This window comes from Biomphalaria glabrata, chromosome 3 (genome assembly GCF_947242115.1).
Source record: "Biomphalaria glabrata chromosome 3, xgBioGlab47.1, whole genome shotgun sequence".
Taxonomy (NCBI): Eukaryota; Metazoa; Mollusca; class Gastropoda; family Planorbidae; genus Biomphalaria; species Biomphalaria glabrata.
The window spans coordinates 23,354,394-23,368,550 of record NC_074713.1 but is presented as its reverse complement, the minus strand read 5'-3'; the positions used below and the strand labels follow the sequence as shown (position 1 = coordinate 23,368,550).

At 35.7% G+C, this 14,157-nt stretch overlaps 1 protein-coding gene across 2 annotated transcripts in view; it reads right to left on the bottom strand.

Moving 5' to 3' along the window:
* The window catches only part of LOC106075140 (fructose-bisphosphate aldolase-like), a 49,051-nt gene that overhangs the window by 1,415 nt on the left and 33,479 nt on the right, over positions 1-14,157 (bottom strand). For both annotated transcript variants that reach the window (XM_056024082.1, XM_056024081.1), the window contains exons 3-7: positions 13,456-13,622; positions 5,602-5,763; positions 2,473-2,598; positions 1,987-2,108; positions 544-676 (exon numbers count right to left, since the gene is read on the bottom strand). In XM_056024082.1, coding sequence (XP_055880057.1) covers positions 544-676; positions 1,987-2,108; positions 2,473-2,598; positions 5,602-5,763; positions 13,456-13,622 — 710 coding nt within the window. The remainder of the gene's footprint in view (positions 1-543; positions 677-1,986; positions 2,109-2,472; positions 2,599-5,601; positions 5,764-13,455; positions 13,623-14,157) is intronic.

The following is a 14,157-nucleotide window of genomic DNA, read 5'->3' as shown; positions in this document are numbered from 1 at the left end:
AACTTATGTAAGAAGAAGAACCTCAAAATTACTACCATATATCTCAATAGTGCTCTTATTTCTATATAAAGCAAACGTAATCAATTACCAGTAATTGATTAATTGATTGGTTAATAAATTTTTTATTGATTCATGTATTATCATCAACAATCAACATTACAAAATGTCAACTTGATCCGAGAACGGGAAGTGGTAATAACAACAAATGTACAACACGTAATTAGCAGAAAACTCCTTATCTACAGCTTCATCTCTCAATAAGTACCATTTATTTCCTTTTTTCGATACCAAACCAAAAAAAAAATTACCAATAATTAAATAACTGATTAGATTTTCTTTTCATGTTTTGTTATTTGTGTAAAGTTTCAAAGTGTTTCGCGAGTTCCCAGAATGAGTGTGGGAGAAATAACGTGTAAAAAAGTTTTCCAGACAGATAGTTTGACAGAGTGAGTTGATAGAAGCTTTGTAACTGGAGAGCTTGATTAGAGAACATAGGAACTGGAGCTTAATGTCTAGTAGTAACAAAACAAATATTCTATTTACCCTGTTGATGGCATTCAGGTTGATGGTGGCGCTCTCCTCGCCTTGACCCCCAGACAGAAATACGACGCCTGCTACTGCAGCTGGAACTGTACGGTACAAAGCCTGGACAGTGGCCATTGCTATTTCTTCCGTGCTAGTCAAATGGTAAATGGGTTTTATTAGTTCTACAAACGTTAATGCTATATTATTTAAAAAAATATCTACTCTAGTCCCTTGATTGTAAATAAGTTGAAGTCAAAAGGTAAGCTTTATGAAGAGCTGAGTCCTAGGCCTGAAAACATCTATTTAAAACAACAACAACAGGCTGTATCTATAACTTCGATCCTAAGAGAGTTTGAACACTTCATTAAACCTAAACAACAACAGGCTGTATCTATAACTTCGATCCTAAGAGAGTTTGAACACTTCATTAAACCTAAACAACAACAGGCTGTATCTATAACTTCGATCCTAAGAGAGTTTGAACACTTCATTAAACCTAAACAACAACAGGCTGTATCTATAACTTCGATCCTAAGAGAGTTTGAACACTTCATTAAACCTAAACAACAACAGGCTGTATCTATAACTTCGATCCTAAGAGAGTTTGAACACTTCATTAAACCTAAACAACAACAGGCTGTATCTATAACTTCGATCCTAAGAGAGTTTGAACACTTCATTAAACCTAAACAACAACAGGCTGTATCTATAACTTCGATCCTAAGAGAGTTTGAACACTTCATTAAACCTAAACAACAACAGGCTGTATCTATAACTTCGATCCTAAGAGAGTTTGAACACTTCATTAAACCTAAACAACAACAGGCTGTATCTATAACTTCGATCCTAAGAGAGTTTGAACACTTCATTAAACCTAAACAACAACAGGCTGTATCTATAACTTCGATCCTAAGAGAGTTTGAACACTTCATTAAACCTAAACAACAACAGGCTGTATCTATAACTTCGATCCTAAGAGAGTTTGAACACTTCATTAAACCTAAACAACAACAGGCTGTATCTATAACTTCGATCCTAAGAGAGTTTGAACACTTCATTAAACCTAAAATAGACTAGAATACACTGGACAAACTTGTGCTGTTGAAATGCGGACAGTTTAATTGAACATGCAAAAGTGTGGGGGAGGTACGGCCAAAATATTTTCTGAGCTATTGCAGGGTGTAATAGGCAAATAAATAATATATAGCATTGGAACAAATACACGAACAAAGCCGGTGGGTAGTGCTAATAATACTATAAACAATAATTTGTTTAATTAAAAGTGTCATTAGCAACAGGATACATCAAGAGTGTACATAATGTATCGTCTCCCCTTGTGTCTTCTTTATATTAGATTAACAATTAATGAAATGGTTTCTGTCATTGTACATATTCAGTGGGAAGTCACTAGAGAAAATTCAAAGGACGACTTAGTATACTAAACAAAAAGAAGTAAAGCACCTGGTTCGCCCAGTGAAACCTTGACCAGCGGTCACCATGTTGGGTTTTAGCAGCGTCCCCTCAAGGAATACGTGATGGTCAGCGAGGGCTTTGTACTGGAAGGCCAACACTTCTTCGGTGACCTGACCAAACAATGCACAAAGTACAGAGAATGTTTGTGGTGGATATTAATAAACAAATACTTTAAACGTGTCTTCATAAGTCAACTGGAAACTAAAGTATTGAAGTGACAATACAAATTATAGTTTTTTAAACAATCGATTTCAATGGCTATCAATTATGGATTAATGCCATCAATGTTTCAAGATTAATAGTACTCTCGGAATTACTAAATCTTAGAGTTTGGAAGTAATTGGTCAGAAATTCTTTTCAGAATAGGTATCTGCAGTATTATCTTTGTTTCAGAACAAGTGTCCGCAGTACTGAGGACGTTCAGTTCAAATAGTTTGTAATATTCGTGGACATAAAAAAATTATTTTTGCTCACTCTTCTTGCTGTAGCTAGGTCATGGTCACCGTCAGGCAGTACTTCCGGTTCTACGATGGGTACTAGTCCAGCTTGCTGACATATACTGGCGTACCTGGCCAGTACATTGGCATTCTCTAACATGGCCTGAAAAACACACACACGAAAAAAATGAGACTTTTGTTTTCAAATCTTGATGGACTAGCCCCCCCCCCCCAATCCCAAACAGATATGTATTTAATAAAGAAAACATTTACACGACAACCAATGAGATTTCTTTTTACTAAATGAGTAACAAAAATAAAACAATTATAATATAAACATAAATAGCTTACTAATGTCTCCCCCAGCAAAAGCTTTTCGCTTATCTGTTTTCTCTAGCTCTATCTCAGTCTCAATCAATGTCCCCCTCTCTCTCTACCGTAATAATTTTCAATCACACACTCTAAATCTCACTCACTTTCTCTCTCTATCTCTCTTTTTTTTTCACTCAAGCAACCACTCTCACCAACTCTCTCACTAATGCTCTCTCTTTTTCACTCAACCACTCTCACCCAATCTCTCACTAATGCTCACTAACAATGTTACTCTCTCACTCACAAAGATGGCCTGCTCCAAGATTTAGTGTACCTCGTCTTCTAGACTATTGAACTAGAAGCAGATATGACCTACATACTAAAATAATAAACACTTATGTTAATCAATGTTATCATATGACTTCAAATCACGAGCTACTTAATGTATTTATTGTAACATTGGCTGTCGGCCATATAACACGAGCAATAACCATTAAACACAATATTATCTATTTCATTACCCCCCCCCCTTCTCTCTCTCTCTCTCTCTCTCTCTAATTTTATCTCTCTAACTGCAATCAATGTCATTCCCCACGACAAAATAAAAAATTAAATAATTATCTTGCCAATAATTAAAATGTCAGCAGTACATGTAGGTGCAGAATATCTTTCCATCTCCAGCCTTTTCACTTGCACCTCCCATCTCCCCTCCCTCCCCCCATCACGCCGACCAAAGATGTATTCAAGAGCGAATGAAATCATCAATGAACTAAATGGTCATAATACTTTTCAAACAACTTTTCATACAATAAACACGCCGTAGTCTTCTTCCGTCTCCTTCAGTTTGTTATTGTCGGATGAATACATGGATGGATCATGGAAAGATGAATAGTGAATAGATGAATGACGATGACAGACAGACCAAACAGACAGACGGACAGGAAGTCAGATGGATAGATAGATAGATAGATAGATAGATAGATAGATAGATAGATAAGATAGATAGATAGATAGATAGATAGATAGATAGATAGATAGATAGATAGATAGATAGAAAGATAGATAGAAACTTAAATGCAGACTTTATTACATTCACAATATCAGTGAATCTCAAAATGTAATCCATAAACCCACTGTGTCTAGTGTTTGAGGACATCATACAGTTTTATAAATATTTAGATCTAATGTTCAAACTTTCCACGGAATCAATAGTTCTGTAGTTCACTGACTCTCTCGCCTAGTCGCTACTATACGACACACAGGGGCAGTACATCAAATGAACTTTTTTTCCTTCAATCGATGCTACTTACCACTGCAAATATTGATTTAGTTGTTAAAACACAGTTTATCTCTTGCAGATGAGAGGCTTTAGTCATTTTAGCCTCTTTTTGATTTAAAATGTTGAAAGTACGAGACTATTTTAGTTGTGTTGGTTGGACTTTATTTTATTGAAGTGTTTAGTTTTCGAAATATTGCAGGCAAGAATTTTATTAAACTGTTTTTCTCTGAGATGTAATACTCTTCACCCTCCCCCCACCCCGGTTGTTTATAGATGTATGACTTTATGAAGTGTTGGGTTTTTCCCGTAGTGATAATTATACTGATGATATTGATGATATCTCCAAGCATTTAGCTAAACCATTTGTTTCTGTAACTTTGTCAAAGTAGAAGTATTGAAATACAAAAGAAAAGTGGTTTTTATACACAACTATTTCATCTTCGTACGATATAGCAATGGCCACAGAATTTAATAGCCTGGAGACTTACAGAGGTGGGAGTGGGGGGGTAGAGTTCCTAACCTTCCTTTCTGAATTTGAATACTGACCTCTTTTACTGTCATTCGGTGTTGTTGGAATGTTTGAATTAGGATTTGTCAGTTGACAATCTTATAATATTCACAAGTTCAGGTTACGCCTTACTGAAACTTGTTTTAAAAATTGTGTATGATTTTTTTTTTAATTCTGATTTTTCTTTTTTTTTTTGAAGACACAAGAATTCACTTTCAGAAGACTAAAAATTAAAGGTTGAATCTATTATTGATGCAAGAGAGTTGCAATTTCGAAATTGGATTTTTAATAGCGCTTTTAGGTTTTGACATCTAAATATGCCAAATGTGCTCGCAGACGGGAAGGTTTATGAACATACAGATAGAATCTAAAACTAAGAATGGAATAACAGTTGGTGTTGGTTGTCCTCTGGGTTGTATTATGTAACTCCTGTCTGCTAGTCCAACTAACACTTTCGTATTACTTAACTTGTTACTTGACTCAAATAAACCTGACTTTGTTTTAAAGATACAAACAAGTTTCTATTCAACTTAGAAATGTAAAACTGAAATAACAAAGTGCGAACTTAACTTCCAAGACAAACTGAAATAACAAAGTGCCGAACTTAACTTCCAAGACAAACTGAAATAACAAAGTGCGAACTTAACTTCCAAGACAAACTGAAATAACAAAGTGCCGAACTTAACTTCCAAGACAAACTGAAATAACAAAGTGCCGAACTTAACTTCCAAGACAAACTGAAATAGCAGAGTGCCGAACTTAACTTCCAAGACAAACTGAAATAACAAAGTGCCGAACTTAACTTCCAAGACAAACTGAAATAACAAAGTGCCGAACTTAACTTCCAAGACAAACTGAAATAACAAAGTGCCGAACTTAACTTTCAAGACACAACTTTTCATACAATAAACACGCCGTAGTCTTCTTCCGTCTCCTTCAACTAACTTTCATCATTCGTTCAACCCATTTTTAGGTTTTGGTCTTGGTTGCATCAGAGTCTATTCAGCCAATACCAACACACTTCCTAAGACAGACTTAAGGAAGACACCGAGAGATGTGGAGCTCACCTGATAAGATGGCGTGAACTTGGTTATCTTCAGCACACATCGCCACTTGGCAAAGTGAATGCCCATGGACTTGTACTCCTCACATCTCTCTTTCAGGCCGTCCAGCCCAGTGGTGGTGCATTCATTGTGGGTGCCAGCCAAGGGAACCACGCCCTTATCTACCTGTGGGAGAAATAATAGTCCAAGAACTTTAACAATCAACATTATGACCAGTAGTGATTTCATTGTTTTGATGTTGTTGTTTTTCCGAAGTTGAGACTCGCGAACATCATCCTCTAAATTACACTGAATATTTGTTTTAAAAAATATTTACGTAAAACGGGAAGTTAAATACTTCTGTCGAGGCGCTTTGTTTTGTACTTTTAGTCTGGCGCTTTGTTTGGTACTTTTTGTCTGGCGTTTTGTTTCGTACTTTTAGTCTGGCGTTTTGTTTGATACTTTTAGACTGGCGTTTTGTTTGGTACTTTTAGTCTGGCGTTTTGTTTGGTACTTTTAGTCTGGCGTTTTGTTTGGTACTTTTAGTCTGGTGTTTTGTTTGGTACTTTTAGTCTCGCGTTTTGTTTGGTACTTTTAGAGTGGCGTTTTGTTTGGTACTTTTTAGTCTGGCGTTTTGTTTCGTACTTTTAGTCTGACGTTTTGTTTGGTACTTTTAGACTGGCGTTTTGTTTGGTATTTTTAGTCTGGCGTTTTGTTCGGTACTTTTAGACTGGCGTTTTGTTTGGTAACTTTTAGACTGGCGTTTTGTTTGGTACTTTTAGTCTGGCACCTTGAATTGCCTTTCCATCTCTCTATCTCTATATTCCTCAACTTTTGCCCATCTCATCCTTCGACTTCTCTCTCAATCTTTAATTCAATGACTTATCTTTGACACTTGGGGGAGCGGTGGCTGACTGGTTAAGCGATTTGCTTCCGAACTTGGAATCCTGGATTCGAATCTCGGAGAAGTCTGGGATTTTGAATTTCTGGATTTTTATGGCGCCGGTGAGTCTCCCCCGCCCAATTCTACCTGACTTTAGTTGAGTAAAGTGAAGCGGTTGGTCGTTGTGCTGGCCACATGACACCCTGCTCGTTAACCGTTGGCCAAAGAAAAAGATGACTTTAATATCACCTGCCGCATGGTCTGAAAGGGGAACTTTACTATTACTTTAATTATTGACACCTGATTATTGGTAAAGTATATCTTCATTCATTTAATTTTCATGACACTCCCTTGTACAGCTTTGTGCTGCTCGGTTGCCAGGTAACCGAAAAATTGATATAATTCCACTTACCAAAACATTTCTTTTTAAAAGACAGAGCATTACAATGTTCACATAAGATGTTGACACGTGAGAGCTTTTGAAGGTGAACTATTTGTTTGACTTGGCAAGATCCACAGACAAGTGACACGTCAAGAAAGGTTCAATAGATCTTCATGTTCTAGAAAGGTCGAACTAGTTTAGACAGTCATTAGACTAGCGGCTAACTGATCCCTAGGTCTCTAGAGGCCAAAAGTCATTCAGATTTGAAAGTGTGATTAATAATGCAATCGAAGGTGCTGGACATGATTCAAATCATTCATTAGTACAAATCTTGTATTAACTCGCTCTTCCTTGACTTAATATAAGCTTTGTTTTTGGAGAGAAAAAAATATTTTGCTTGTTTTTCTTTTATTCTTTTCTTTTATTCTTTTCTTTTCTTTTATTCTTTTCTTTCATGTAGTTTTTCTGTATCTTCTGTATTTGTATCATTTCTCTGGCGACGTATGGTAGATGTAAAGCTGACCTCGTCAACTCATTGTCCAAGAACGAAGAGATAGAGCCATCATTCGCACCACTGATTAACCTTAATCTAATTTACTAAAAACACTGCTAGATAATTTAAAAATAATGTATTTCTTGTATCTTTCGACCTCTGTTGAAGTACAAGAACTATCAAAGGTATGGGAAAAAACTTTTTTAAGGCTACAAACTAAACGAAAACATTGAAACGGGCCATAATATTTTTTTACTGTGAAAACAAAATTCTAAACTTAATCTTGTAAGAGATCTTCAACTTTTAATTTTCTTTTGTTTGATGATACATAAAGTATTTCATTATTCTTAGAAGGTTAACGTCGAGAAATATTATAGTCGTTAGAAATGACCACGGTTACGATTAAGACATAGTGATCTAATGTTGTTATTTTTTATAAAGGTACTCATCTCCTAGTCACCTTTAAAATCACGACATTCTAAATCAACTTAGAAATTTGTTCTTTGATATTTTAGTGTTGAAATGTTTAATGAATATGCGCATTGAAAAAAAAAAAAACAGCGCGAGATATGGATGGACTGTTTAGATACTGACTTCACCTCTGCCAAGGTATAGCAGCTGAAAATAAAACTGTACAACGAATGAGGATTGTGGGTATTTGTTCATGTTTGTCACCATTTGGTACACCAGTGTCATTGTTTCATTCCTTCGCTGAGTCACTTGCCATATATTTACTATAACGACGTGTTGGCCGGAATCGATCCGTAGTTTGCTCATCACTAATCAAGTGAAATGAATCGATCCGTAGTTTGCTTATCACTAATCAAGTGAAATGAATCGATCCGTAGTTTGCTTATCACTAATCAAGTGAAATGAATCGATCCGTAGTTTGCTTATCACTAATCAAGTGAAATGAATTGATCCGTAGTTTGCTTATCACTAATCAAGTGAAATGAATTGATCCGTAGTTTGCTTATCACTAATCAAGTGAAATGAATTGATCCGTAGTTTGCTTATCACTAATCAAGTGAAATGAATCGATCCGTAGTTTGCTTATCACTAATCAAGTGAAATGAATTGATCCGTAGTTTGCTTATCACTAATCAAGTGAAATGAATTGATCCGTAGTTTGCTCATCACTAATCAAGTGAAATGAATCGATCCGTAGTTTGCTTATCACTAATCAAGTGAAATGAATTGATCCGTAGTTTGCTTATCACTAATCAAGTGAAATGAATCGATCCGTAGTTTGCTTATCACTAATCAAGTGAAATGAATTGATCCGTAGTTTGCTTATCACTAATCAAGTGAAATGAATCGATCCGTAGTTTGCTTATCACTAATCAAGTGAAATGAATTGATCCGTAGTTTGCTCATCACTAATCAAGTGAAATGAATTGATCCGTAGTTTGCTTATCACTAATCAAGTGAAATGAATTGATCCGTAGTTTGCTCATCACTAATCAAGTGAAATGAATTGATCCGTAGTTTGCTCATCACTAATCAAGTGAAATGAATTGATCCGTAGTTTGCTCATCACTAATCAAGTGAAATGAATCGATCCGTAGTTTGCTTATCACTAATCAAGTGAAATGAATCGATCCGTAGTTTGCTCATCACTAATCAAGTGAAATGAATTGATCCGTAGTTTGCTTATCACTAATCAAGTGAAATGAATCGATCCGTAGTTTGCTTATCACTAATCAAGTGAAATGAATTGATCCGTAGTTTGCTTATCACTAATCAAGTGAAATGAATCGATCCGTAGTTTGCTTATCACTAATCAAGTGAAATGAATTGATCCGTAGTTTGCTCATCACTAATCAAGTGAAATGAATTGATCCGTAGTTTGCTTATCACTAATCAAGTGAAATGAATTGATCCGTAGTTTGCTCATCACTAATCAAGTGAAATGAATTGATCCGTAGTTTGCTCATCACTAATCAAGTGAAATGAATTGATCCGTAGTTTGCTTATCACTAATCAAGTGAAATGAATTGATCCGTAGTTTGCTTATCACTAATCAAGTGAAATGAATTGATCCGTAGTTTGCTCATCACTAATCAAGTGAAATGAATTGATCCGTAGTTTGCTTATCACTAATCAAGTGAAATGAATTGATCCGTAGTTTGCTCATCACTAATCAAGTGAAATGAATTGATCCGTAGTTTGCTTATCACTAATCAAGTGAAATGAATTGATCCGTAGTTTGCTTATCACTAATCAAGTGAAATGAATTGATCCGTAGTTTGCTTATCACTAATCAAGTGAAATGAATTGATCCGTAGTTTGCTCATCACTAATCAAGTGAAATGAATTGATCCGTAGTTTGCTCATCACTAATCAAGTGAAATGAATTGATCCGTAGTTTGCTTATCACTAATCAAGTGAAATGAATTGATCCGTAGTTTGCTTATCACTAATCAAGTGAAATGAATTGATCCGTAGTTTGCTCATCACTAATCAAGTGAAATGAATTGATCCGTAGTTTGCTTATCACTAATCAAGTGAAATGAATTGATCCGTAGTTTGCTTATCACTAATCAAGTGAAATGAATTGATCCGTAGTTTGCTCATCACTAATCAAGTGAAATGAATTGATCCGTAGTTTGCTTATCACTAATCAAGTGAAATGAATTGATCCGTAGTTTGCTTATCACTAATCAAGTGAAATGAATTGATCCGTAGTTTGCTTATCACTAATCAAGTGAAATGAATTGATCCGTAGTTTGCTCATCACTAATCAAGTGAAATGAATTGATCCGTAGTTTGCTTATCACTAATCAAGTGAAATGAATTGATCCGTAGTTTGCTCATCACTAATCAAGTGAAATGAATTGATCCGTAGTTTGCTTATCACTAATCAAGTGAAATGAATTGATCCGTAGTTTGCTTATCACTAATCAAGTGAAATGAATTGATCCGTAGTTTGCTTATCACTAATCAAGTGAAATGAATTGATCCGTAGTTTGCTCATCACTAATCAAGTGAAATGAATTGATCCGTAGTTTGCTTATCACTAATCAAGTGAAATGAATTGATCCGTAGTTTGCTCATCACTAATCAAGTGAAATGAATTGATCCGTAGTTTGCTTATCACTAATCAAGTGAAATGAATTGATCCGTAGTTTGCTTATCACTAATCAAGTGAAATGAATTGATCCGTAGTTTGCTCATCACTAATCAAGTGAAATGAATTGATCCGTAGTTTGCTCATCACTAATCAAGTGAAATGAATTGATCCGTAGTTTGCTCATCACTAATCAAGTGAAATGAATTGATCCGTAGTTTGCTCATCACTAATCAAGTGAAATGAATTGATCCGTAGTTTGCTCATCACTAATCAAGTGAAATGAATTGATCCGTAGTTTGCTCATCACTAATCAAGTGAAATGAATTGATCCGTAGTTTGCTTATCACTAATCAAGTGAAATGAATTGATCCGTAGTTTGCTCATCACTAATCAAGTGAAATGAATTGATCCGTAGTTTGCTTATCACTAATCAAGTGAAATGAATTGATCCGTAGTTTGCTTATCACTAATCAAGTGAAATGAATTGATCCGTAGTTTGCTTATCACTAATCAAGTTAAATGAATTGATCCGTAGTTTGCTTATCACTAATCAAGTGAAATGAATTGATCCGTAGTTTGCTCATCACTAATCAAGTGAAATGAATTGATCCGTAGTTTGCTTATCACTAATCAAGTGAAATGAATTGATCCGTAGTTTGCTCATCACTAATCAAGTGAAATGAATTGATCCGTAGTTTGCTCATCACTAATCAAGTGAAATGAATTGATCCGTAGTTTGCTCATCACTAATCAAGTGAAATGAATTGATCCGTAGTTTGCTTATCACTAATCAAGTGAAATGAATTGATCCGTAGTTTGCTCATCACTAATCAAGTGAAATGAATTGATCCGTAGTTTTGCTCATCACTAATCAAGTGAAATGAATTGATCCGTAGTTTGCTTATCACTAATCAAGTGAAATGAATTGATCCGTAGTTTGCTCATCACTAATCAAGTGAAATGAATTGATCCGTAGTTTGCTCATCACTAATCAAGTGAAATGAATTGATCCGTAGTTTGCTCATCACTAATCAAGTGAAATGAATTGATCCGTAGTTTGCTTATCACTAATCAAGTGAAATGAATTGATCCGTAGTTTGCTCATCACTAATCAAGTGAAATGAATTGATCCGTAGTTTGCTTATCACTAATCAAGTGAAATGAATTGATCCGTAGTTTGCTCATCACTAATCAAGTGAAATGAATTGATCCGTAGTTTGCTCATCACTAATCAAGTGAAATGAATTGATCCGTAGTTTGCTTATCACTAATCAAGTGAAATGAATTGATCCGTAGTTTGCTCATCACTAATCAAGTGAAATGAATTGATCCGTAGTTTGCTCATCACTAATCAAGTGAAATGAATTGATCCGTAGTTTGCTCATCACTAATCAAGTGAAATGAATTGATCCGTAGTTTGCTTATCACTAATCAAGTGAAATGAATTGATCCGTAGTTTGCTCATCACTAATCAAGTGAAATGAATTGATCCGTAGTTTGCTTATCACTAATCAAGTGAAATGAATTGATCCGTAGTTTGCTCATCACTAATCAAGTGAAATGAATTGATCCGTAGTTTGCTCATCACTAATCAAGTGAAATGAATTGATCCGTAGTTTGCTCATCACTAATCAAGTGAAATGAATTGATCCGTAGTTTGCTTATCACTAATCAAGTGAAATGAATTGATCCGTAGTTTGCTTATCACTAATCAAGTGAAATGAATTGATCCGTAGTTTGCTTATCACTAATCAAGTGAAATGAATTGATCCGTAGTTTGCTCATCACTAATCAAGTGAAATGAATTGATCCGTAGTTTGCTCATCACTAATCAAGTGAAATGAATTGATCCGTAGTTTGCTCATCACTAATCAAGTGAAATGAATTGATCCGTAGTTTGCTCATCACTAATCAAGTGAAATGAATTGATCCGTAGTTTGCTCATCACTAATCAAGTGAAATGAATTGATCCGTAGTTTGCTCATCACTAATCAAGTGAAATGAATTGATCCGTAGTTTGCTCATCACTAATCAAGTGAAATGAATTGATCCGTAGTTTGCTCATCACTAATCAAGTGAAATGAATTGATCCGTAGTTTGCTTATCACTAATCAAGTGAAATGAATTGATCCGTAGTTTGCTTATCACTAATCAAGTGAAATGAATTGATCCGTAGTTTGCTCATCACTAATCAAGTGAAATGAATTGATCCGTAGTTTGCTTATCACTAATCAAGTGAAATGAATTGATCCGTAGTTTGCTCATCACTAATCAAGTGAAATGAATTGATCCGTAGTTTGCTTATCACTAATCAAGTGAAATGAATTGATCCGTAGTTTGCTTATCACTAATCAAGTGAAATGAATTGATCCGTAGTTTGCTTATCACTAATCAAGTGAAATGAATTGATCCGTAGTTTGCTCATCACTAATCAAGTGAAATGAATTGATCCGTAGTTTGCTCATCACTAATCAAGTGAAATGAATTGATCCGTAGTTTGCTCATCACTAATCAAGTGAAATGAATTGATCCGTAGTTTGCTCATCACTAATCAAGTGAAATGAATTGATCCGTAGTTTGCTCATCACTAATCAAGTGAAATGAATTGATCCGTAGTTTGCTCATCACTAATCAAGTGAAATGAATTGATCCGTAGTTTGCTCATCACTAATCAAGTGAAATGAATTGATCCGTAGTTTGCCCATCACTAATCAAGTGAAATGAATTGATCCGTAGTTTGCTCATCACTAATCAAGTGAAATGAATTGATCCGTAGTTTGCTCATCACTAATCAAGTGAAATGAATTGATCCGTAGTTTGCTCATCACTAATCAAGTGAAATGAATTGATCCGTAGTTTGCTCATCACTAATCAAGTGAAATGAATCTTCAAGTGTAGGGAAAAAAAGGGGGGTGGGCTTTCTTTGTTTTTCCCAAATATTGTTGACGGTGTTGTTTGTTTTTTTTTTGGCCATGCTTTTGAACAATTTTGTTTTGTCTTTTTTAATGATCAGTCGATATCCTCTGGATGAATACAAAGGGTCTTACCTTTATTCCTGGGATAATGCCTTTGGACTCCAGCAGCTGGATGAACGACCTTCCAGAGCTATCCGACTGTCTAGCAGTCTCATCAAACAGAATGACGCCTGAGATGCTCTCCCCCAGCGAGTCATCGGTAGAGAACAGCAGCTCTCGATAACGTCGTCTGTTTTCCTCTGAAATGTTGGCATAAATAAAAATGCTGTGTGGTTCGAGTAGAGGAGATGTGCACATTAAAGTTTAGGAGTGGACATGGACTATGTGCACATTAAAGCCTAGGAGTGGACATGGACTATGTGCACATTAAGGCCTAGGAGTGGACACGGAATATGTGCACATTAATGCCAAGAAATGGACATGGACTATGTGCACATTAAAGCCTAGGAGTGGACATGGACTATGTGCACATTAAAGCCTTGGAGTGGACATGGACTATGTGCACATTAAAGCCTAGGAGTGGACATGGACTATGTGCACATTAAAGCCAAGGAGTGGACATGGAATATGTGCACATTAAAGCCTAGGAGTGGACATGGACTATGTGCACATTAAAGCCTAGGAGTGGACATGGAATATGTGCACATTAAAGCCAAGGAGTGGACATGGAATATGTGCACATTAAAGCCTAGGAGTGGACATGGAATATATGCACATTAAAGCCTAGGAGTGGACATGGAATATGTGCACATTTAAGCCAAGGAGTTGACATGG